The sequence below is a fragment of the Pieris brassicae genome, chromosome 5, assembly GCF_905147105.1.
Source record: "Pieris brassicae chromosome 5, ilPieBrab1.1, whole genome shotgun sequence".
In the NCBI taxonomy this organism is placed as follows: domain Eukaryota; kingdom Metazoa; phylum Arthropoda; class Insecta; order Lepidoptera; family Pieridae; genus Pieris; species Pieris brassicae.
The window spans coordinates 5,422,264-5,447,803 of NC_059669.1; the positions used below are offsets into that span (position 1 = coordinate 5,422,264).

The 25,540-nt window shown below is 33.2% G+C and overlaps 1 protein-coding gene across 1 annotated transcript; it reads right to left on the minus strand.

Moving 5' to 3' along the window:
- On the minus strand, nucleotides 1–25,111 carry LOC123709429 (unconventional myosin ID). Its single transcript, XM_045660776.1, has 17 exons — nucleotides 24,868–25,111; nucleotides 14,796–14,976; nucleotides 13,743–13,864; nucleotides 12,818–13,037; nucleotides 11,007–11,204; nucleotides 10,405–10,644; nucleotides 9,683–9,833; nucleotides 9,055–9,212; nucleotides 8,180–8,301; nucleotides 7,035–7,185; nucleotides 6,362–6,508; nucleotides 5,256–5,482; nucleotides 4,583–4,732; nucleotides 4,029–4,324; nucleotides 3,358–3,551; nucleotides 2,506–2,660; nucleotides 1–2,172 (listed from the first exon to the last, which is right to left on the minus strand). Exons 1-17 carry the CDS (start codon nucleotides 24,954–24,956, stop codon nucleotides 1,998–2,000), a joined length of 2,976 nt encoding a protein of 991 aa, XP_045516732.1. The 5' UTR covers nucleotides 24,957–25,111; the 3' UTR covers nucleotides 1–1,997.
- Between the last annotated feature and the right edge of the window lie 429 nt (nucleotides 25,112–25,540).

Sequence of the window (25,540 nt, forward strand, 5' to 3'; positions counted from 1 at the left end):
AACTGTAATTACATTTAATATGTTACAACCTGATGGCACCGTGTAAGGCACGTTCGTATCACGACATATATTTGGAAATCTTTCAAATAATTATAAACAGATATTTTTATTAATCATCAGTTTGTACGCTTTTAAGAACACATTTATCAACCGTTACATTATGTAAATAATCGTATGTTAAATTAATTGAAATATACAATAACAAATTACAAAAATATCACGTTTAACATCACTATAATAAAATAAAATTAATAACCTAGCTTCAAAAAATAAATACTTACTGTAGTACAAATACAGTTAATTATGATAAACACTAGCTTTAACAAAACGTGGATGGCACTGATTTGTTACTATGGTTACCATTATACACAGAAAAACGTAACCATGGTGACAAATGGTTCATTCAACGTATATACGGCCTGTTTTTCACGATAATTTTTAAACTGAATATTTACTTATTATTTCACGTATAAATTCCATACAATTAAGCAAATTCATAATATTTGTGATGTTTATTATATTATTATTTATTAATCTAAATTCAGATTTTTCTAAAGACTAAAGTTCAGTCGGGGGATGTTTTTGAATTATTTGTCAGTACCTATATGTATAACGCCCTGTTTCATATCCAAAACACTGATAAAGAAGACCGTTAATTATACTAAAGCAAATATATTATCATCTTGAATATTGAAACTAAGCGTAAAAAGCACCTCATTAAAAAAAAACTACTACATCACACCAATAGAAATGTAAGTAACATTTTCATCACAGCGTAAACACAATTTGTAAGAGAGACATAAGTACGTTATGTTATATAAATTGTTTTTAGATGTTTCGTCTAAATTAAATGGAATTAGTGCTAGGCCTTTAAAAAAAATCAACAATGCAATGCTAAATTACTTAAATAAAATCTTTAAACTTGTTGCTTAAGATAAGGAAATTCATAGCCTATGCTACAAAATCCAAAATTATCAATCGTTATGAGATGAACTTTCTACGGAAAAAAACATTTATGAATTATTGAATAAATAAATAATTACGACTGGAATTTTGGTATACATACATGAGCGTTAATTAATAATGAAATATCAGTAGTTTAACGTTAAGTTTACGTCAAATATTTGTAAAATGCTATGCGGAATAATCACACAAATGTTTTACGAAAATGTTCTTAGATGGTCGTTTACCTGTTTTAGTTTAAATTATCGTTTACTTTGTCATACTACTGAAATTATTGTTAAAAGACTTAAACAAACATTTATATAAGTAACATTAAGTACTATTTTATAGCCAACAATTAGTGTTTCATTTTAAGCCTTATTAGCATATTAAAATACTAGATTATAATATATTAAAAACACTACTGTAGCTTTAATAGACTCTTAGTAGAACTTAGATAACTTCTCAATCAAAGTGATATGACACATCTATTTATAAATTGCCTTAATTTCATTTTGACAATTAAACGTCAAAGTCTGTCTAAAATCCATAGATAACTTAAAGCTTAGCACTTTAAATAGTTTCTAGAGCTGTCAAATCATTTTTGAAGTATGACATGTTTGACAGTGCTGACAAGAGATACTCAGACGTTTCTTAAACATATAAATAAATATTCAATACATTGTCCTCACCTCTAATACTCGTTGCCACTACCAAACAGTTTCTTCATAGATTTCGTTTTAAATTTCATTCGAATGCATACGTATCCCGTTAATACGTCGAAGCGGTATTTAAGCCAGAATATATATTTTTATATGTCAATTCGATGAACAAATAGTTCGTGCCGAAAAGGTATGAGACTACTAATACCCCTAGTTTTCTATATCTACAATACCAATCGTAATTACTACGAGTCGTTGTATTATAAATGAACGGTTATCTGTAAAATGGACACGTAGCAGTCTCGTACAACAATCGTTCTATTACAATACCTTATCGATTTTTCGTTTTCGACATAAGGTTAGGCGTTACAACTCCGAAGGTAAATCTTAATGCTACGCACGAGCAGAGGCCGGATGATAGGTGATAACGTTATGTGCATGCGTGAATGGGGTTTGAACGGGCGCGTGTTCGGAAGCGGGCAGTTGCAACGCGCGATGTTTCCCTCCCAACGTACAACGCGTGGTCGCACCGCTCTCAACCTCAACAATTGCTTCACTCCCAGTCAACCTATACAACATATTTTACTTAGGAAGTGTTTCTCCTATACAACCCTCCACCATTATCATATTTTACTAATTCATTGCTAAGTGAAATAAAAATATGTATATCTCTGGCAATGTGTAGCAATATAATTTATCAAAATTTAAATATAAAATTGAACTAATAATAACTTAGGAAAGAAACGTACAACTATCACAGTAGTTAAGTCGCGTGTGTTACAATGATGGAACAATTAAACAATTCATTAAACTAATTTGTTATATTCGAGGCTTTGTCTAAGTAAATCCCTACTCAGCCAATAAGAAACAAATATTAAAACAGTCGACATTTAATACTTACATATGGTATCTGTTGGCTAATACGCCTATGAGTTCCCCCACTAAGTCTGTCTGATCGTGCGGACAAACCAGTCCCAGTACAAGGTCATTTCTCGCTGAGGGCACGCTCACGACCACCAGTTGGGCCTCACTGCTCATTACACGAATTGCACCCACCTATAATAAACAGTTAACATTTACTAAAATTTTGATACCTATTTTGGAAACGTTATTTTTATATAAATAAAACATTGACTATAAGTAATAATAGATAAGGACATTTGGTATAATATTTGTACGAGCCATGGCTGTACATATTGGTAACTCAGGCTTTCTGTTTCGTTCGTGTTACGGTTTAGCCAGAAGCATGCACTTACACTGTCTTCAGTATTATAAGCGGAGAATTTTGTTTTAAGTCAGTCATTAAAGAGTGTAAATAACAACCCGTTGAATCAGAAATTGTAGGCATCTTTAAAAATGTATATAAATTTTTAGTACTAACCCTATGTACGCTCGCTAACCACGATTTATATGTGTAGTACCCGCCTAAAACCAATATTAAATACTAATTCCGTTACGTTATGTCATTATTTAATATTACACATAAAAAACAATACATATAAAACACGGTAATCTAAAAACCGAGTGCATAAAATGTCCTTAATATATATGAATGATATTTTGATTTTATAAGCTATCTATTTCAAGCAAGTCGTTATGTTATAAAGAAATGTTTCTTTTAATTACATCATTAGTAGTCTGTGCGATAAGCCAACCGACAAAGGATTTGAGGTCACAACAGTGCTTTTTATGTTGTTCATATTATGTCATTAAATAATGAATTAAAAGTATATAATTTTTGCGGTACACTTACTTCAGTGATAGGCGTTGGTTTCTTGAGTAGTTTGAAAGTATTGGCATCCAGTTTGCAAATCGCTGAAGTAGTGACGAGCAGGCACCGCTCGGCTAACTTGTTATGCCGGTTGAACTTGTGGACCCGACACGAGAATAACGCCTTGCCAATGTTCTGAGACCGCTGAAGCGACGACAGCGCTGACCGGTACACCGCTGAGATAATTATAGTCCCAATTTATTAACGCAAAGGGTTATATTCAAATAATAGTATGTGAAATTATAAGCTTTAATTTTAAGGTAAGATTCAGAATGGAAACTGAGTGCAATGCGCCAATGGTATATGACGTATACGTATACGTATACTTCTGTAGAAGATATTAGTGCGTCTGCTTCATACGTAATAATGGCAAGTAATAAACCTGCTGCGCCTATATAATTAGTTTTTTCGAGCTATGCGTCAACTACGCCAAAGAGTAGTATAGACTTACTATAATTAATACATATTCTTGAATAGTTTTTTACCAGTTCAACGTTATTTTAATCAAATAAAGTATGATAGTAAAAAAATGCAAAATATTGTTTTCTTCAAATAAACATTTTACTAATTCATAAAAAGAATATTTCATAGCTATTAGTTTTAGTATTCGTTGCGCAATCTATGTAGTATGCAAAGCGTAAAAAAACACTCACAAGATTTGTCGTTATAGGTTTGGTCAGCCAAATAATCTCCCTTCCAGAGTCGGGCGGCGCCCCAGTGTGAGCGACGCGATTTAAGCGCACTAGCAGCGGATATCTTGAGCTTGAGTTGGTGCCACTGATCGCGGGGTACCGGCTTGAGTACCAAATAGGCTCTCCAACGCCTGTACGCGCCTTGTATTAGCGCTACTGCCACGCCCCTTGGCGCTGACGGCCACGACTTCATTACGCCACGCCCACGAGTTAACTCTGACTGGAGTGACGATATGTATTGACGGAACTTGTAGCGCCTACAACGATTCGTTAGTTATAGACTTAGGCGAAATATGTTTATTTAAATATATAAATATATAACGTTTATTATACACTAATTATCTAATATAATATTTTATTTTGAAATAGATTAAAATAAATACTATTTGTCTTAAATAGAAATTAATAAATTTAGACGCAGTATGTTCATTTATCAGAGTTATTAAATAATATAAAAAAATCCAGTTGTTTGAAAACGAAATGTTTGAAACACTAAAGCCAACCGAAACACTTACTTCCAAGCGTTGTATATAGTAAGCGCGGCCTTCATCTTCTTATACCTCCGTCTGGCAATCGTCCCTCGCCAAAGCTTCTGCAGTAGGACCACGATTGATGGGATCAACTCCGCGCGTGCTGCTTCTAATCCATGGATCGTTTTGGCGCTTCTGAAGACACAAAATTAACAAAAACATTATTATCAATATTTCCAGGTAGTCGTTTTTGGGTGCGAACTAATACTAAATTATTCTTATATTATTTATTAAAAAAAATAACTTTTTTTTCTTTTCTTATTAAGTATCAAAATGATTACTGTCGAACTATAATGACGTAAGACTCTTGTCAACATAACCTCAATCTCATATTTAAGGCAAACACTATATTACCATCATGCTGCAAGGTAGATCTAAGAATACATCCAAATGTGGACCAGGTTTAGGTCCAGGCACCAGATAACTTCTCAGTAGTAATATATTTTTTAGAATTTAATTAATGAAAAAAAACAACTAATATTATTGAGTGAGAACATCACTAGGACAAATCTGTCAAAACATTTTTTAGGCTGCTATTGTCATAAATGCATTTAGCCAACAGAAGTTCTATAATAGAAGAACCAATATAATTGTTGGTTATCTATTTCCATTATATTGACTGTTATATATTTATAAACGTATTTTTATAAATACGCACCTAATAAAAAGTTTCGTGTGTCCAAACTGTACATCAGTGACTTGCAGATCTCTTAGCAGCACCATGACAGCGTCACGATCCGAAGTACCGCGGAAATTAGGCCACGTGTATTGGGAGAGCATCTTGTATCGCTTCAGGAATCGATCGTAACGCTGTCGAGACGCGAAACCCGCGCGACGTACGCGTACGTTCTCGACTAAACCTAGGTACGCCACCTGATGTCGGACCTGTTGAAAACAATGACTTTTATTTTAATAAAAATATTTAATAATACTATAAAGAATTATTACTAATATTATAAAGAGTTAAAATTTTGTGAGGCTGTAGGGAGTAATCTCGGAATTTATTGAACGGATCTTGAAAATTCTTTTACCACATAATGGTAAAGTGCACGGCAAAAGCTGCCTTAAAAATGTGTGCTTACTTGTGTACTAGTGTACACAAGTAAATGTTTCGAAAAAATTGGTTGAATAAAGTTAAATAAAATCAAGTTTAACAAAAGGCATAGACATGACAAGATTATTACAGATTTTCATTAATTGTAATAGAATAATTATTACTATCATTGTTATCGTTATTATGTATTTTTGTTATTAATGGCTTCGAATCTCTTCGAATCAACCGTGGTAGGGACAAGAAAAAGATGGCGCGTAACTCAATAATGTGATGCGTAACAGAAAATTGTGACGGCATTTTTTTTTACAACGCCGATAATTAAGTTTTACCTCAAAACACTCAGTTTTGGAATGACGGACGTCGAGGTGGTACGGATTTTGTATTCTACCTTGACGTCGGATGATGAAACTCAGCCGTAAGTGATAATCCGAACGACTCCTCTGAACACTCTTTAGGTAAAAGCTGTAGGAGATGCAGAGCATTTATACGCAACTCCAAGGGATTAAACCGTTAGGAAAGTGACTTTTCATCATTATAAAGGTTGTTTATTCTGAGTTTATGTCGTCTGATTTCGACAGGAGGCAGTCAACTTAAACGTTTTGTCATAAACAAATCCAGATAACCTACTAATGAGTTTACCAATAGCTGAAAAGAATACAAAGAATAGTTGTGAAAAACACGTTTTAAAAGTAAATGCAAAGTTTTCATACCAGCTGTTCGTCCCAGGTGTTGGGTGTTTGTAAAGAGTTAGGCTTAATACATCGCACGTAAAATGGCTCCTTTGTTTGAAGGCCTTGCACCAACGCCGACATCGAACTGCGGAAGAGGGTCGCTGCTGATGGTGGCCGTTTCGATGTCTGATAAAATGAAAAATAGACTTAATCATTGCAATTATTGGTCCTTCTTTTGTTGTGTTGCTTTAGTATTTAAACAATTAAATATTTATCTTTCTTTAAACTCATTAACAAAACCAGGCGTTACTGTTTTGTCAATGGGATGCTTGAAAATATAATATATAATATCGGGGAGTAATTCTGACGATTTCCTAAATCTTATAAAACTAAGAATAGAAGAGAAAGAGGAAGAATATTTTGCTCACTCATCGAGAGTGAGCCTTAGTCTTAGCCTTTGACTTTAGATTAAATATGGTTGTACTTGATATTTTATAAAATTGTCTAAAGAAATAATAAATAATGGCAACTACGTATTTATCATTTTTAACGAAAATTCTTAAATTAATTTGAGAAGTTATGCATTATGAATAAATCATATTATTCTTGTAATTCTAAAAGAGATTTAAAAAACTCGAAAACATATTTCGGTCTGAAAGTCTACTATGCTTGATAGTTACAGAGACTGCAAAATACTTGAAATCAAATGTACCTTCTGAATGTTCGTTCCGCCCTCGGGCCACATGTCCCGTAGCGAGGCGACATCGGACGAATGAAGCAATCGCTTGAGGTCCTGCCACAAGGAGTCCTTGTTCTTGTCCATGAAGCCTGTTATAGCGTACGTCACGTCACCCGCGTAGTGTCTAGGGAGAATATTTGTTGTTAGAAAAATAGAATATAATGACTAAAATGCCTTTTTAACAAATTATTATAGTTTATACTGAATTTTACAAAGTGTAAAACAAACATAATTACAAATCATTATTCTTACAACACGTACGAAACGGTCGGAAATGGCCTGTGCCGAACGAACCTCCAAAAAATATAATTTTTTAGTAAGAAAAAGTAAGAAGTACAGACAAGAAAATGTAAAATCTGCACGTGTACTAGTGTATGTAAGGAGTAAAACTTCTTTATGACCTTATTTTTCAAAAAATGATCTACTTACTATATGGATATATACTTTACAGAAATTGCTTAAATTAGATAAAGTTTAACAAGAGGCTTTTATTATCATAGACATGAATACAAATAATACAATTATTTCATTTTACCTCATTACTACTAAGATTATTACAGAATTTCATTAATTGTAATAGAATGATTACTGTTATCGTTATGATATATTTTTGTTATTAATGGCTTCGAATCTCTTCGAATCAACCGTGGTAGGGGCAAGAAAAATATGGCGTGTAACGGAAAAATGTGACGCGTAACCGAGAAATGTGACGATATTTTTTTCCAATGCCGATAAAGTTTCACTTCAAAAATTACAAAAAAAATGTCTCCCTATGAGGCTATTAAAAATATTTTGTCAAATTTAAAACGAAACAATTACTTTTATAATAGGCATTCAAAAACAAAAAAACTCTCTTGTACATGTGTAACATATTTTTAGAATTATATTAAGATATATGTTCGTATAGTAAAGGACAGGGTCAGAAAAAAACCGACTTCTTTGGAAACATTATTTAGTGTTATACCATAAACTCCAAACATACGTATACTTTTTATGACCCTTAAAGTCACGTACTCAGCATAAAAAGAATAATTACTTATGTTTTAGTAAACCTACTGCGATTACGTAACAAAAAAACATAAATAATCAGCTGTAAATTATATAATTAAGCGTCATACGTGATTCGGAAATCGACGCCATGTTTGAGTTTCTTGTCTATGGGTGTGAGTTGCCGCGAAGTGTAGTGCTTGTGCCCACTCAGCCTCTTATCCATCGCCTCTAGCAATTGTTGGTCGGATATCTGGAAAATTGCATCTCATTCAAGATAAAATTTAACATTTAACGGTATCTACGGAGAATTTCATGTGTATTAATAATCGTATTTTTCATTTGAAACAATCATATTAAAAACTAGTCTGGTAGACACTGTAACTAAAACCTTTACTGTAAACCATATATTTATTTATTTTGTATTGATTTTTGTTCAATATCAACGGTAGAAGAAAATCAATGAGTGTACGAGTGTACGTTTGAGTGTACGACCAACCAGGCTCCAGAAGATAAACCACTCCTTATATGGAAATTGTATTCGTTTGTACAACAAACTTGCAAGCGAAATTAGAGAATCACCACTAAATAAATTCAAAGCCCTCGTTAAACGTAAATTAATCAATAAAGCTTTTTACTTAAATTTACGAATACTTAAATGTCCTAATCCTTGGGATTGATTTGCTCCAGTTACAATTAATTTAACTTCTTTTCTAACGTTCATAAGTGTACTTGTTTACCTATATGAATAAAGTTATTTTGAGTTTGAGTCAATCATGGAGGTCGCCAAGTACTACAGATGGTAGCTGTGTAAAAAAAGCATGGTGGTCCCCATGGCTAGTGTTCTCCTATCATTCCCTTGAATAGTTTACTACTATGTCATATACCAAAACCCTTAGCCACACCAACGCGTGGGCGTGTCTGCTAGTACATATATATATTGGACTTATTTAAAGACGTCGTAAATAAATAAAAAATAAAAAAGTTTATGGTTAGGTAAACATACCTTAGTGGGGTTAAGACAGGCTTCATCCATGATGGCAATGATTCCCTGATGCGGTGCTTCAACCAGCTCACAAATGATGCGGTTATTGAAGTACGCCACCGGAGTCCATTGGATGCCCTCACGAGCGTATTCCTCTTGCTCCTGCTTCAAAACCAGCTCTGAAACGTGGTCATCACACATTTAGTACACATAAGTAATTTAAAAAATCAGTAACGATACAACTTTTAAGTCTTAGCTACTTAATAGACAAGATGATGACGATGAGAGTTTATTGCCAGTTTTTGTCTTCTACCCTTGATTTGAGAACAGGCAGTAAATGTAAAATTAGAATCATTTTATATACATTTCTGTTTGTGACGTTTTTAAATTTTGATCAGGGATTTAGTCCTTGTTACGTTGATTTTTGAGTCTAGGGTTTCAGGTATCAAGGTTTCCTCACGATAAGCGAGTGGTAAATCCACACATAGAAAGAAGTCCACTCACACAAGGATTAAAGACATGAGACGTGAGTGCCGCACCCTATAACTTAACTACAAAGTCGAAGTTTCATAGACTATATATTACCAGATACGTATTTAAACACAGAAAAACTTTATCAAGAAAATCTGTAATATTTTTTAAGACACACCTATAAATAATTGCTGTAATTTCTCATTGCAGTAGTTGATACAAAATTGCTCGAAGCTGTTGGTCTCGAAGATTTCAAAACCGTAGATGTCCAAAACTCCAATCAGGGTGCCGCCCCATTGCCCACTTGGCACTTCGATGGCCTTGTTTATCTAAAACAATAATATGCTTTATTTATTAGAAATATTGGATTTTTTTTTGTTAGATATTAAAAAAGACTTCAAAGAATTCGTTGAATTTTATATTCCAAATTTAAAATTTTGAATAAAGATCATAATATATGGTGCGATTTCTGGCATGTCTTACACGCTTATCACTACTGGTATCCTTAATCTTTTTGTATTTCATAACAACGAACAATTTTCTGGTTTTTTATGACTTCATATTACTTGAAGGTTTTGTTTGCTTTTACAGACTGTACACGTCGCATTGTCTGTGGTGGCGGAAAGTCACTCGGGTTTTGGATAATTAAATTTATTCGCCAATTTTTTTTTAATGTAATTTTTTTTGATCCAATAGCGTTGAACTTTGCTTCTTTTTACAAGTAAGTAAATAATTGTTATTTGTATTAAAAAACAGAAGTAATTAATTTTTTTTTATAAAAAAATAATTTTAATAAAAAACAAATCTGTCTACATATCAAATATTTCAATAAAAGTTCACTCTCATTTCTTAACCAACCGAACTCTTTGATACCTTAACAGTCTAAAGAGGCGGACTAACCTGTTGCACGATCCAGGTGAAAAGCCTGTCATAGGCAGCCTTAGCCAGTGCCAGACGTGTGTAGTGAGCGTCCACCAACGAGTGATCTTTGCTGACGAGTTCTCCACCCGCGGCCAGCACACGTCCGCCCAAAGCACTGCGTAATGCCGCTTCGCTCACTCCCAGAGCATTGACACATGCTCTTACTGGCCCGCCCACCACCAACTGACCTTCCCCAGTTTCTGAGAATGTCAGCTCACCCTACAAAAGGTTTATATAGATTTTGTTGTTTAATTCTTTTTTCGTTTTATTTCTAATTTGAACGCATTTATATTCTTTTGTTTCTGTTTACTAGTTTGTGGTTAACGTGTAAATACAACAAACTTTACAAAAGAGAGCGCGACTTTACATAAATTATAATATAGCATATACAATAATAATGGCTAATAATTTTCTACAATTCTAGTGAATCGCCTAAACGAAGGTAATGTTCATTCACAGTCTTAGTGTCCTATAATGTTTTGACATATAAACAAGTCCTTGCAAATTAATTGGAACAATAAACTATAAATAATTTCCAGAATGGAAATTTGTTTTACCTTTAATATAAATACACAACTCACCAGCAAAATAACACCGGCCACAATACTCCATATGTCGTCAACAACCGCGGGCGCAAAGCCCAGAGCATTAAAGGCGCTATTCGTAAGGGAATAGAGTTTAGAATCTTGTGCGGTGGTGCGCTCGTTGCCCAATATCTTGTACACCGCGCTGGAGTTCAAACCAAACTTTTTTGTGTACGCGTTATTTGTGCTCAGCAACTGGAAATAACATTAGGACTAAGCTGTATAACGAGACTGATAAGAAAATCTTTATATTAAAAACTCAAAGAATTTTGACATTAATTGCTTATCAACTCAAATATCAACGAATTTTCGATCCATCTAATTCACATTCAAGTTCAAGCACACAAGTAATTTCGAGAAAACTGCTACTATTTTTTTTTTCATAGAAATAATATTGTGTTACTAGAACACAGTATATTACAGAAACCATGAAAACGTTAGGCCCAAATTGCAGTCACTAGAAATTTTAACATTTTTTTGGTACAAAACACGAATTGTAAATCAACCAATAACTGAAACGAAAATTGTCACACGATTGCGTGGCCTTCAAAAGGTTACCTGAACATTGGAAAATTTAGAACAATGCTTATGGAACGGGAAAACCCATATTGATATAGGCTGTTCTCATATGGTGATACATATGTAAGAAAACGTATGTTGAATCCCTAAGTCGCTGTTTAAACATAGACTAACCTATTGGTTTGGCTTTGACACAATTTCAATACAATGATGTCACTTTACTGTTTTTAAATTGCACAATGATTTTGTTTAACTACATTAGTTAAACAATTACATGTGTTAGATACATTGTAAAGGAACTTAGAAAATAGACAAATTTTAGTTAATTTCTCTATATGAAGTGAATCACTAGCAAATCATACAAACAACAAGGTCGAAAAAAGATTATATTATAGATAAATATGTCCCACCTGTAATCTTGATCGTCTTACAATCGGTTATTAGAAACCTTTATCTCATAGAATATTTCTTAATACTGGACTTACGATCACAAAACCAAGAATTTCAAAAAAGGAAGTTTTTAGTAGTTCATTTTTCTCGTGACAATTTTTTCAGAGAAATTGTCCTTTAGAACCTATACTTGCAAATGAATTAAGAGGAATTTGGAATTAATGGGTAATTTTACCAATACTGAACGCTAGAACACCGACCATCTGATCAGAGAATCTAAGGAAGTAGGTTTCAATAGTAGTTATGAATGGGAGATGCGTAACAAAGTTCGTCATAGCAAAGCAGATTAAATAAATCCTTGTTGTTCCGGCTTACAGCCGTAGTAATGCAGCGTTGCATCGATATTGGATCAAAGGCCGGATTAGGGTTTGCCAAATCCACCCAGACATAAATTTCGGGGAATCAAAAGGGATTTTATTCTCGACTTTCTTGTTTATGCAAGGAGAACATCGTCGACCAGCATCCCGTGTAAGAACTGAATACGCAAAACCGCCGCCAAATAGTAACGGCGTGTTCTCTATAAAGAAAAAATATCCTATCATCTTAAACGAGATTGATTATTATACTTTTATTAGAGATATAGTGATCATAGACAAAAAATACTTGATTGAAAAAATAATTATAAGGAGCGAAAACAAATGGGCATCACGTCATCGTATGTGTTTTGTTTGATTATCAACAAAACACTTATTATGATACACATGTAGATTTCGCTTAGAAGGGTCCATAGTATTCATTGTTATAATTATATTTTTAGAGTAATTAAGGTTACAAAATTGTGATCATAACAAATTTAAGAAAATTACGTTATTTGTATTATCTGGGTAAATAGTACAAACCTGATAGAAGGCGTGGAAATTCCTCTCGCCAGGTTGCAAACCTACGACCCGGCTCTTTTCTAACAAATAGTTGCTTATGTGTCCCCCAACAGGATCGCCTTTATAGTCGAAATTAATATCCATGTATTTGCCGAAACGAGAGGAATTGTCGTTACGGTTCGTTTTCGCGTTCCCAAATGTTTCCAGGATCGAGTTCGATTGTATTAGAACGTTCTTAACTCTGAAAAGAATTAGAAGATAATAATAAAAAATAAATCAATGGCGCTACAACCTTTTAGGTCTGAGCCCCAGATTTCTGTACCTGTTTCATGATAATTTGTTAACCGAATAGGCAAGTAGGTGATCAGCCTTCTCTGCCTGACACACGCCGTCGACTTTTTGGGTCTAAGGCAAGCCGGTTTCCTCACGATGTTTTCCTTCACCGTTCGAGCTAAAGTTAAATGCGCACATAGAAAGACAGTCCATTGGTGCACAGCCGGGGATCGAACTTACGACCTCAGGGGTGAGAGTCGCACGCTGAGGCCACTAGGCCAACAGTCCTTAAAGCTTCTGCTCCCCAAGATGATAATAGTAATTAAATATATTATTGACGAACCGGTGAAAATAATTCTAGAAAATTCTCATAGATATGATTTTCATTTGATTTATGTCGTACATTAGCTTTTACTGAAATATTACTGACTATATGTGCCACTTAATTTTAGCACCCAAAAGACTTTCTTACGAGATAATTCATGCAGCTATTTTTAAAGATACCCTAAGTCCTGCACTAAACTTAAGCAATTGCAATTTATTAGCTAGTTAACCTTTTAGGTCTGGGTCCAGATTTGTGTATTTGTTTCGTGATCAATTGTGGATCAGGCTGATGCAAATTCAAGCCTGACACACGCCGACTTTTTGTAGATCATGATCATTAACTAAATACCTGTCGATATATTCCCTGTGCACTTGGGTTGTATTGGCGGCGATATACTTCATGATGAACTTAGATGCCTCCGTTTTGCCAGCACCCGACTCTCCAGATATTAGCACGCACGTGTCCCTCCCCTGGAAATAAAGTTGTGTCATTCCATTTATATATTCAAAGAAATACTAGTTAAAATTTATAATTCAATAAAACATTCTATTGTATATTCGTCTAGTTGACATCATCCTTACGCATATAGGCGATGTAACGGAAAAAAATCTTAAAAAGTAGAATCACTATAAAAGTTATTTCCTTCCCTAATACCAAAATAACGGTATATTAATTAATTGATTTCAACGCTATCTAATAGACTTACGCTACGCCTAATTAACAAACTCGTTATAAACGATGAAATGTTTTAATACATTACTTATAATGTGACCAGTCAGAAAAACATAACGTGAAGGTAAATATTTCCATTCCGTTCAGGTTATGAACTAGTTATTGCTGAAATAACTATAACTGTTCTGGGAAACAATAAAAATGGCTTTAAAATAATATAATAAGAGCCGGGTGGTCGTTAAGGATAAATTTGTGGTGAGCACGAGCCAAGACACAAAGGGCACTAAACAGTAAACAGTAGAAGTGCCGACTGGCCGCACCATTGTTACAACAAATGTTGATAGCTCACTTTAAAGTTACAAATGACTTGGCGGCTCGCACTTCTGAGGTTAAGTTATGATATTATGTACTATAAGTTGAAGAGTTTCTCCTTTAGAACGTAAGTGTTGACCATTAAACACACTGAAGTCAACGGTCTTCTTCAATGCCCTGGCCTAGTTATTCTAGATGGGATCTCATATTCAAGGCGTAAGAGCAAAGAAAAAATATTTTGTTAAAAGGTACGTAAATCCTCACCCATAATATATATATATATATAAATTGCTCAATAAAACGTATTTTTCTTCCATATAATTAAAAACTCGGCAACGTACTTTCTGTGTATATAATATGTACTTGTAAAGTATAAGACTTATACTTTAAAGGTATAAAATAGATATAAATTAGGACCTGTTGACGCAGAACCCTCTGGCATGCATCTGCAACAGCGTACACGTGTGGAGCTACTTCGAACATCTCCCGGCCTCTGTACTGCGCCATATGCTGCGCGCCATAGATGTCAAGGGTCTTGTATGGATTCACTGAGACTAACACTTCACCGATGTATGTGTAGATCTTGTTGTGCTGAAATCTGAAATCAAATTATTACCATTTATTCGTGAGTTGTGTTCAACATGAACGCATGTTCGCATGGTGAAAGAAACATTGTGTGCATGCATGCCAATGCATTACACGACACGACACAACCTAGAATGGGCTTTAAAAAATCTATGAAAAAGATAAATCAAAGGCCAAGATCTATAAAGGGTTAATGTTTATTATATTACTAGCGGACCAGACTGACGTTGTCTTGCATGATATTTGAAGCGATTAGGATATCAAACAAAGTATGAAAACAGCGACTGTAGCGCCATCTGCCGAGCTGATTTGTGAAGCTAACCCATCCAGGGCTCCACCCAAACGCATCCAAAAAAAAACATGCAAATTGGTCCATCGTTGAGTTGACAGTGACATACACACGTACAGTAGAATTATATATATATACATATGTAAGCTAATCCTATCTTTTAAGTTAGTTAGTTCAAACTGCACACGGTGTGCAAATTTGATTGAAATCGGTTAAGTATTTTAGGAGTCCAGACAAACAACGTGACGCGTAATTTATATATATTAAAGATGTATAAATTAATAACAGGTAACGATGGTTAGCGTTCTATAAAATTTTAAAACAAGCTACAACAATAATAATAAGAGTCAAAAATATATCTACGTAAACTAAATAATATAAATAATACATATGTTCACCTGAGAATTGTCACAAACCTTACAACGTTCGTTACCTTGTGTTTAATTAGTTTAACTTAAACAGTAATATATATGTATGTATTATTGAATTCTCTTAGTGACAAATGATCCTTTTACAAGTACATCTGGAGGCTTACGTCGCTTCGCGTGCCAAAATTCATAAGTTTCGGTCGTTCACCTTGCCGACATAACATTTCATGAGAAAGGCAGACTGAATTTATGTGTATGTCCAAAATATTTTTAAATATGTCTTCATTTTAGTATAATTACAAGTTTTTAAACGTCATTCACGGACCAGTCATGTGACCCTTTATGATTGAGGTAGGTATGTAGTTGAGCTTTAATAGGTTTTACCCTATACGTAATATACCCACAAGTTACATTGAGCTATTTCGGCATTTGGTCGAGTACCGACTACCGAATATTGTTTCTAAAATAAAAATTTATTCTACTAGGCAAGGTACGCCTTAGTTTTTCTTTACAGCGTGGTGCTCTATGAATATTTGAACATTTCGATACCTAGGGCAGCACAGCACAGACCAAAGTTTACTAACATTATAATTAATTCAAAAAGCTCAATGTTAATTCATAGATATAAATACACGGCATTGAATCCTTAAGCTCTCAGCGACGCTGGCGAGGACTGACCTAAATACCAAGCAATTTATTTTCTTTTGTATGACCTATATATTCGAATCGCTAACATAATCCTCACATCACATATCATAAGTGCTGCTTTCATTAAACAGTAAACTCTTACATTTAAAAACCTTGAATTATAATGTCTTTATATTTGAACTCCTTTTAAGAGTCAACAAGGCTTTATAAATTTAAATATATATACAACGACTTTAGCGATTCATTACCAAAATATTTTAGGGTCACGGATAGTCATCGAAGGTATTAAAACTTCAGATAACACATATTAATGGAATTAGGAGATGTTTAGAGCCTTTCGTGACCATGAACATGAAATATATAAACAGCATGTTATATTATCTTCATGAGGTGCGCGCGCGCAGCTGACGTCACCCCGCGGCCGGTTTGTAGTTCAAGAGCAACCGGCCGCGGCCCACGGAGGCTAAACACATCAATGTGGCGCATATACGTAACACTACAAGAATTTTGAAAAAGAAAAACAATTGATTATAATGACCTTACATTGCCAAAAACGCTATATGTCGCGCTATTTTACTGTAGTTATTTTCAGCCATACATACGAAACGCGTAATAATAAACAAAAAACTTCTTTTTGGCTGATTCTGTTTCATATGATAAAAACAATATCAAAAACTATACGCGATAGAGCAATATATAAAAGACTTTGTCTTTTACCATAAGTGAGCGCCTAATCTAGCAAGTAGCTTTAGCAGTTGACAGCCGTCTAGACGATAACTCCTAACGTTAATCTATGTTATATTTTAATAGAGGTATGTTAAATGAGATAAACTGTCCCATCCTCAGCTGCATACCCTATCTTTGCGGGAGATAAATTGTTACGCATGTACCGCTGTTTATGTTCACTGTAATGTCAGGATTGAGATTGTTCTAGGGTGTTTCTATGGATCCACAGTTCTCTAGAGAACCGTATTCCAAAATTATTTTACCAATCGAAGAGCCACATTTGCGAGTGGCATAAGTGTGTTAAGCCAGAAAATTGAAAACTCACTAAAAATATTTTTCATTTGATTTAGGTTTATAATTCGGGTCACTGTCGTCTGTTTGACGCCGGCGAGCCAAAGCGTATGTCACTGGTAAGAAAGATATGTTCTTATACCTACGCATAGACCTAGGTTAAGACATTTTTTGAAACTATAACATAGAAAATAAATTAATCCTCAATTTATTGTTAATACAAACCTACCATACCTCGAACCTAGTTATAAAGTATCAAGTACACATGCAATATCAATTATATTGTATGCACCATTGTGACATAACCATTCGCAGGACATCGTTAACGATGATTCATACAAAAATTAAAATGTATAAACAGATGATGACTAAGACGCAATAATCTAAGAGCGCAATCATTCGCTTACACGTTATTAACCCAATATGCAGATGAAGCTCGTAGTAAAACAGTTTAATATTTTATTGGGTGATCATTTAGTTACAGTTTAAATTATACCATAAAACAACTGAAATATGTTGCTTCTATGTTAGTTAATATTGAAGTTGCGTCTAATAATGCGTGACATAATAACTATATCATGTTACTGTTTATTTAAAAAATCTACTTCACTATTAGTGTCTCCAATGTAACAAGTGATATATCTATCAATACGGTATCGCACAGGTGAATTCTGATAAGCTTCGATAAGATAGCCCTTACAGTACACCACTTCTGACAACTTTTATCAGTGGGCACCACTTCAGGTGTTTATTTCTAACATTGTCACATCTTGCAGTTAATTATTTTTCATACCCAAAATTTACGGACGCTTTAAATGAGATTATAATAATCTAATCTATAGATATTGTAAACCCTGATCAGTTTTAATATGGGACAAAAATTGTTTAAAGTGTTTGTTAGTAATCTAGTAGTTCTTTGATTTCTTCTAATAAATATTTTGATGATTATTTCTATACGGATTATGACTATCATAAAACTAGACGTGTAACTGGTTAGCACGTTGTTGCTAAAGCTATAATTCAATGAATTGAAGCGTAAAAGTCGATCAAATAAATCCTTAAAACGGTTTCAGGTAGGAAAAACTGTTGTTGTACATTACGCATATATTGTTCGAAACAACCAAAAGTTAAGTTGCAAAACAAGCAACTATTCGCTATGAATATATTCTAATATAGTTGTTTTTATCGATATTACAAACATGGTTCAAGGCATTTGTTTACAGAATGTTTGCATTGCTGACCTCCAGCAATGTCCACGACGTGAGGTTCATACCAAGCAGTGGTAGAAAGCGTATCGTCACTACCCAAAAGTAGTCTGCCGAGGCTGTATTGTGGTAATGTTTGAAACAATGAGTTTAAAGACCATCACAATACGTGGGTTTGGGTTTCAATAATATTATATTTATTCATAATGGATCTGATCCTTTGATTTTTCTTTGATTCATTGTAATGTCAGGATTGAGCAATCACAATCTAGATCAATCTCAATCAATAAATCTAGATCCATAGTTCTCTAGAGAACTGATTTCGAAAATGATTTTAACAATCGAAGAGAGCCACATTTGTGAGTGGCATAAGTGTGTTAGCCAGAAAATTTAAAACTGACTAAAAATATTATATAAATATTATCCTTTGATTTGGATAAAAAATATGAATTTGAAAATACCATAATGCCATGCTTGATGCGGGATAGCTTAATCCTTGTCATCACCATATATTTTCTAACTTTTATTGTATATACAGGACGTCCTAAGACTACGGGACATCAAGGGAAAGGACCTTAAGTAGTACATATAAAGATAACTTCAAATACAGATTATTCTAAATAAAATATGGTCTCCTGGTGGCTCGTGAATGAATGAGAAAATGAACGTGTTCACAAAAATAGAGTTTTACGATATCAGCGGTGTAGCAATTTGATTTAAATAGAACACGGGTTGTTACACTCATTTTGGTTATAAAAAATAACAAAATGGACTTTAACAATCCAAATACAAGAGGGACCTCGGTTTGGCTGAAGTAGGGTTTACAAACGTTAAAAAATATCTTACTTAAGAGAGTTATAGTGACAGAAATTGAAAAATCTTACTGAAGCAGCAGAATTCAGGAAATGACGTTCGCGCAACCATTAATAGAGCCAGACTTAATCTCACAGCTAAAACTTGATTATCGCCTATACCGAACTAAAGGTGTTATAAAGAGTTCCGTTTGCCCCAAATCTCCAAGACATAATAAGGATGTTCAACTCAGGAAGTGACTGTGTATTCTTGGTCAAAGCCAATTTCCTACCACGTGTTAATGCTTTTACTATTTTGTACCATTTATGACTATCAAAATTATAACTTCTAAATTAATGATGGCGTTGAAAATTTACTTTGATGAGAGATTGATCTCCAAAAGCCTTGGGCGAAATATATTTTAGTATTTGTACTCTAAGAATAACAGCTTAACATTTTGTAATAGAATATATTTGAATCTTACGTCATAACATGAATCATTTTAAATGTTTATTTACCGAGTATGATTACGTATTAATATTGACTCATTGCAGGTACTTCATGATATACTATTTTATAAATTAAAGTATAACATGTGGCATCGAATGTAGTCTATACACATATCACACTTAAGACTATTCACTTTTAATCTCAATAAAGATATATAGAACATATATCTGTATAATAAAATTGCCGTAAAAAATAATTATGCATTATAAATAATTATTTTTAATGAAATTATTCACGACTGTTTCGTTAAAGACAAAGGTTAGTTTCAAAATGTAGATAATATTGGGGTTTAATGATAAAAAAACACGCACATACTTGGCACAGAGGTGTAGCTAGGATGGATGAGGTAGGCAAAATATATAGGAGTAAGATGGGGACGGTGCACTGCTGTTGACTACTGAAGATTAGTTTTTAGTGTAGTGTAAGATGTTTTTGTAATAAGTGTATTTCAATATGGATAAAGGCTCTTATTTATTTTAGTAATACAAACAAAATACTGTATTAAATAATATCTCGACACGATGAGACCAGCCTTGCCTTATAAAACAAACTTCTTAAAAAGAACACAATAATTATCTAAAGAACTTCCTCACAATTTAACCTTCCTAACCTTCTTCTTAAGATTACTATTAAAAAAGTAATGTTTGAGTTTATCCATAGAAACATGAAAACATATGTAATAGAGTTATGCATGGTTTCAATTTAATAAAATAAGAGAAATAGTCGTAGTGTGACCTCTTGATGTGTTCCTAAGTGCCTGTACCGTAAGCGAGAATCGTAGCAAAATAATACTAACGAGCATTAGATATACTCAAATAAAAAGTAATATATGACATTTTTAATTGAGTAAGATTTTTGTTTCCAAATTTAATGTTAGTTCAGATCGGATACATTATTGAGTGATTATGTTTATATGTATTTTTCCAATATTCTTTTTTATTAATAAGTAGGCTTATTTCTAGAACAAAATAGTTTACATCCTACACACCTCCTACTACGTATATATATAAATTGCCCAAATGGTGATTTGATGTCCACTTATTTTACTATACCTACATATTTTTAGTTTTACATTTTCGCTAGTATGAACTGAATTTTAAATTTTGTTTTGTAAAAAATAAAAGTATTACGATGATATAAATCGAAACCCAATACTTTATATTATCAACACGTATGAGTTTAATCCATTTTATCAGTTAAGTAGGTTTTATGACTTAGATGAATAATAGATAAAATCAATAGAGTCCGCATACAAATTACGCGTATCTTAAACGGTTTATACAGTTTTGTTGAAGATTTTTAATGAATACGTTTTGTACGTATTCATTAAGCGAAAAAAAGCATAATTTAACTGAGGAATGCGTAAATCTTGTGGACATTACTAGCAGTACGACCTACACTTGTCTACCGGTCCAGAGTAGCTTATATGTAGGTGTTAAGTCGGTCATGTGTAGTCTAATGAATGGTTAAATTATGATCATGTATTAAGGTCAATGACCGTTACGCCGGGTTAATTGTTCTTAGTAATGAATACGCCTCCATATAAGAGAGTTATCGAAAGTCACAAGTGATAGCAGAGATGCTATTAACAATCAATAGCTTTATTATAAAACAATATAAAAAGTCTCACATGACATCACATACCATAATAAAAGGAAACTGACAACTTTAATTACCTAATCAAAAAATATATTTCGCCATCTTATTTGTCGCTAAGGCTCTATTGCACATTATAAAAGAACAAGAAGACAAGAATGATATCGCTCGGGATCAAACAAAGTTCGATCGGAGTGATATACCAAGATCCAAAAATAAAAAATATAATTTGAATACAATAACCGCAAACTTTGCGTTGTCCTGACAGTTTTTGATTGATTTTCCGCAAAAAGTTGATACGTAATTTCACACTTCATTACGAGTCATTATAGAGGCGTGATGTTAATCATTGGTTACGGTCACTTAATAGGTTTATTAATGCCCATAAGTCTAAAGAATATACGTAGGCACGTGTATAGTTTGTGTTGTGTTTGCAGTTTCCAGAAGGCGTTTAAAATATACCAAAAAGTTAGAATTGCCGTCAATCGACATTAACAACGCATTAACTCGTGGGTTACCAGCTCTTTGAAAAAATAAATTCTTTGGGAAAACTAATTTAAAGCGGGCAATTACCAAATTCTTGATAAATTAAATGGCATTATGCTGGTAAATGAACATAGAAGATGATAAAGTCACGTATTCGCTAAAGTTCATTGTCTGACCTTAATTCGCGTATCAGAGCATGAAACCGAATGTATTGTGTTAAATTAGTTCATTTCTCGCATCTTTATGTCGTGACCCCATAAAATTTGGCGCAAAATCCCTTGAGTCCTCATGTTTATGCATTACGATATAAAACAGAACGGATATTTCGAAGACTTTGTATTGACTGTTATAAATATTATACAGACACCGCGATTAAAACTGCAGTTCCCCCGTACAGTATTTGCAGATGAAAGTTTTATTAATGACATAGCGCGAGCTATGTCTTCCGTGTGTCAAAGGAGTCATACTTAAGACTATGTTACTTTGAATCTTACATTTAGAGTATAACAACAACACTCTATTATCTAAAGGATATACTTGATGTGATAACATGAAAGGTTTTCGCAGTATGTATGTAGTAGAACTAAACGTCAAGCTTTGCACTAGAGTGAATCCTCCCACAACGGTCACGGTCTGGAGGTTGGTGCGTCTCCTTTCCCAGACAGATACTAGGTTTGATCACCTCTTATTTTCGGCTATGATGGACGTATAAAGCATACATATGTTTTACTCAAACTGCGAAAGAATATGGATGAGTAACAAATAATTTACGTGTTCAGCACGAATACCTACCTCTGATAATGGTGTGATAAGCACTGGCCACTGCAAATAGCAACGTCTAGGTACCTAGGTTGATAACATTCCTATCGATTGGTATTTTGTACTTCGTGATGCTTTTAATTGCCGTTGGCATTGTAAAAATTTAATATCACCTAATAGTGTAAGTGCCTTATATATTATATATTAGTGTGCCTTATATATTAGTGCCGTATATTATTATTTTACTACTGTTCATTTTTAGTATGAAAATAAAACTAACTTTTTAATTGTACTAGGTTCACACAAAGTTTCGTAGCTGATCAATATAGAAATTGCATCACTGCAGCTAAAACTTGCACAATCCACATAGTACGTGAGACACTACTCGTTCTAGATTCCTAGATTTGATAGAAACACAATTCATATTTGTGCAACTTTCATTAAGGATCCATTACAGTATTACACCTATACTAATGACGAGAAAGCAAATACGTCTATCGATGTACCTACTACACTCTAAACGATCCAATGGACCGATTTAATTTAATGGCAAAGATTAGAAAGAACTTTTCGCCAGTGGCGTTATGTTAGTATTTCATCTAATCTAATTGCACATAAAAGCCTGCAACCCAAGTATATTTAGCTAGAGATATTGCTTAAGTCGTAAACGGAGATAGTAATGAAGCGGCAAGCCACAAAGGGGTTCGGATATCATGGAACAGCCAGTATGGCACACGCGAGGAATTAAGCAATATTGTGGCTTGTTATATAAACATGATTGCACTGTTGCGTCTACATACAAATTACAACCCTTTCCCGTTTATACACAGCGCTAAATTGCGTTTTCGTTATTACGTTAGTATTTTTAGTGTTAAATATGCTTAACGTGTAACAAAGAACAACTTAATGTGCAAACGCGAACAGTATTCAAAACAAATGTGGAAGAATTAAAAAAATATGCTATCGGATATCTTTTCAATAAAAAGAATTCAGCCCATGGGCATCTGTAAATGGAGGTGATAATATAGAGCAACAAGTGCAATTATCAAAGACGAGGAAAACGAAAGGACGCATCAACACCTTGAAAGATGACATCACGTCGAATGCGCGCCATTGTTCGTACGGTGCCATCATCGCGCGTAAACAATACACGTCTTTTAAAGAATTAGACTCTCAAATGTACATAGTACTTAACTAGTAAATTCCCATAGATTTCTTTTATAATTTAGTTTTAGAATGTTATATATGTATCCAATTATTCAACCATACTCATATGTATATAAATTTGACTATTGAACAATAGTTTACTGTGGACTAATTATTAGGTATAATTAGGTAGACCTTTTGAATACCTTTAGTCCATGACAACATCTAAATTCTGTAACTATTTCATATTTCAAGTAACATTAATAGTCATAAGATACACATAGCATATGCTTCATATTATTAATTACTAATCCTTAGCACTTTTTATAAGTGAAATACTATTTTACAAATTAATGCAGCATTAATATTTAAAAAACTTAACTAAAGCAATAAGTGATACATGGGCCTTCCTCATAATAACTTTTCCATTGACTTTCCCTAAGATTCAGGGTCCAGACTTAGTAGCTCTATAACTCCAGTATGTCAAATCCAATATATTTATGCATACAAGAGAATCATACCGTAAGGACTTTATAAATCTAAGTAAACCAACACTACCTTACTATCAGTACAATGTTAGATATTTCTAATAAAGTAATTTAATTGTTTATCAAACCATTTTTAATCTTATATTTTAGTTATCAGGTATTTAAAGTGAGTTAAATTAATTAGGGGTTAGAAAAGTTAATAAATTTTTTTGGTATGTTAGGTTATTTGTATAAAAAATCTAATGTAATAAAAACTTAAAAATAATTACTGTTGAAGAGATATATTTAACAAACATTAGTATGTGCACACTATTTTTCTAAATATTTATAATAAAAAGTTAATAACTGTATTTTACTAAAATATAAATAATACATAAATATGAACAACAATGAACACAATATTCTTTCAAAATTTACACACTTGTGTAAATTTTGTTTAAATTGATTCAAAATATGAAATCCGTTATTATAAAATTTGTTTACAAAAATCTTCATATTTTTTTAGTATTCATAACGAAAATGTTTTTAATGTAATGAATGTCAAGTTATGAAAAAAATTAAGTTATATTCTTCAACAAATTTTAGTAATAAGGAACTCACCTTAGATGCAGATTTTCAATAAATTTGTCCGTAGTCAAATTGTCCAGAAGAACAAAGTCGGGAACCCCGACTTCTGGTTGCGTCGTCATACTTTTCACTTATTGAACTACATACACGAAAATAAACTAGTTGTTGAACTATCTTTCTGCTTTTAAAATATAAGAAACTTGTTTAACAACAAACTCGTAACAAGAATAACATATGAAACAACTGACTCACACCGACACTTGGAAAAAACTGTCAATTTTTAAAGATGCAGTTGGCCGTTGGCACTTGGCTCCTGGCGGCCACAGATTACTTAATAGTAGTAGCAGCTGGCGCTTTGATCACTGTGAGCCTACACAATTTCAAAATATACCGAAGGTATAGTATAAACTTTGGAAAATTTAACTCACTTTAAATACCTGACAACTAAAAAGTTAAAAAAAATGCAATGGTTATGGATTTGAAATATACTTGATGTAATTTAAAGAATCTGATGTATTTTCTAGATAAATATACATACCAAATAAATAGAATACAAACTTGAAATTTTATATGCTATAATATTTTTTTACTAAAATATTTTCCGGCAATATAACAATATTTTCATCGTAACAGTTAAGATAAAACTTACTGAAAATATTGGAAAAAGATTTTTTTTTCAGATTTGGTCACACTTGCATGTTATGCA

What these genes read in the sequence shown, in the direction of transcription:
- LOC123709429 (XM_045660776.1), bottom strand. Translation starts at nt 24,956, where the DNA reads ATGACGACGCAACCAGAAGTCGGGGTTCCCGACTTTGTTCTTCTGGAC. An exon ending in ACACCTGGGACGAACAGCTG is followed by an intron (nt 5,483 to 6,361) that starts GTATGAAAACTT and finishes TGTTTTCAACAG; the next exon opens with GTCCGACATCAGGTGGCGTA. An exon ending in AACCTATAACGACAAATCTT is followed by an intron (nt 3,552 to 4,028) that starts GTGAGTGTTTTT and finishes TAATTATCTCAG; the next exon opens with CGGTGTACCGGTCAGCGCTG.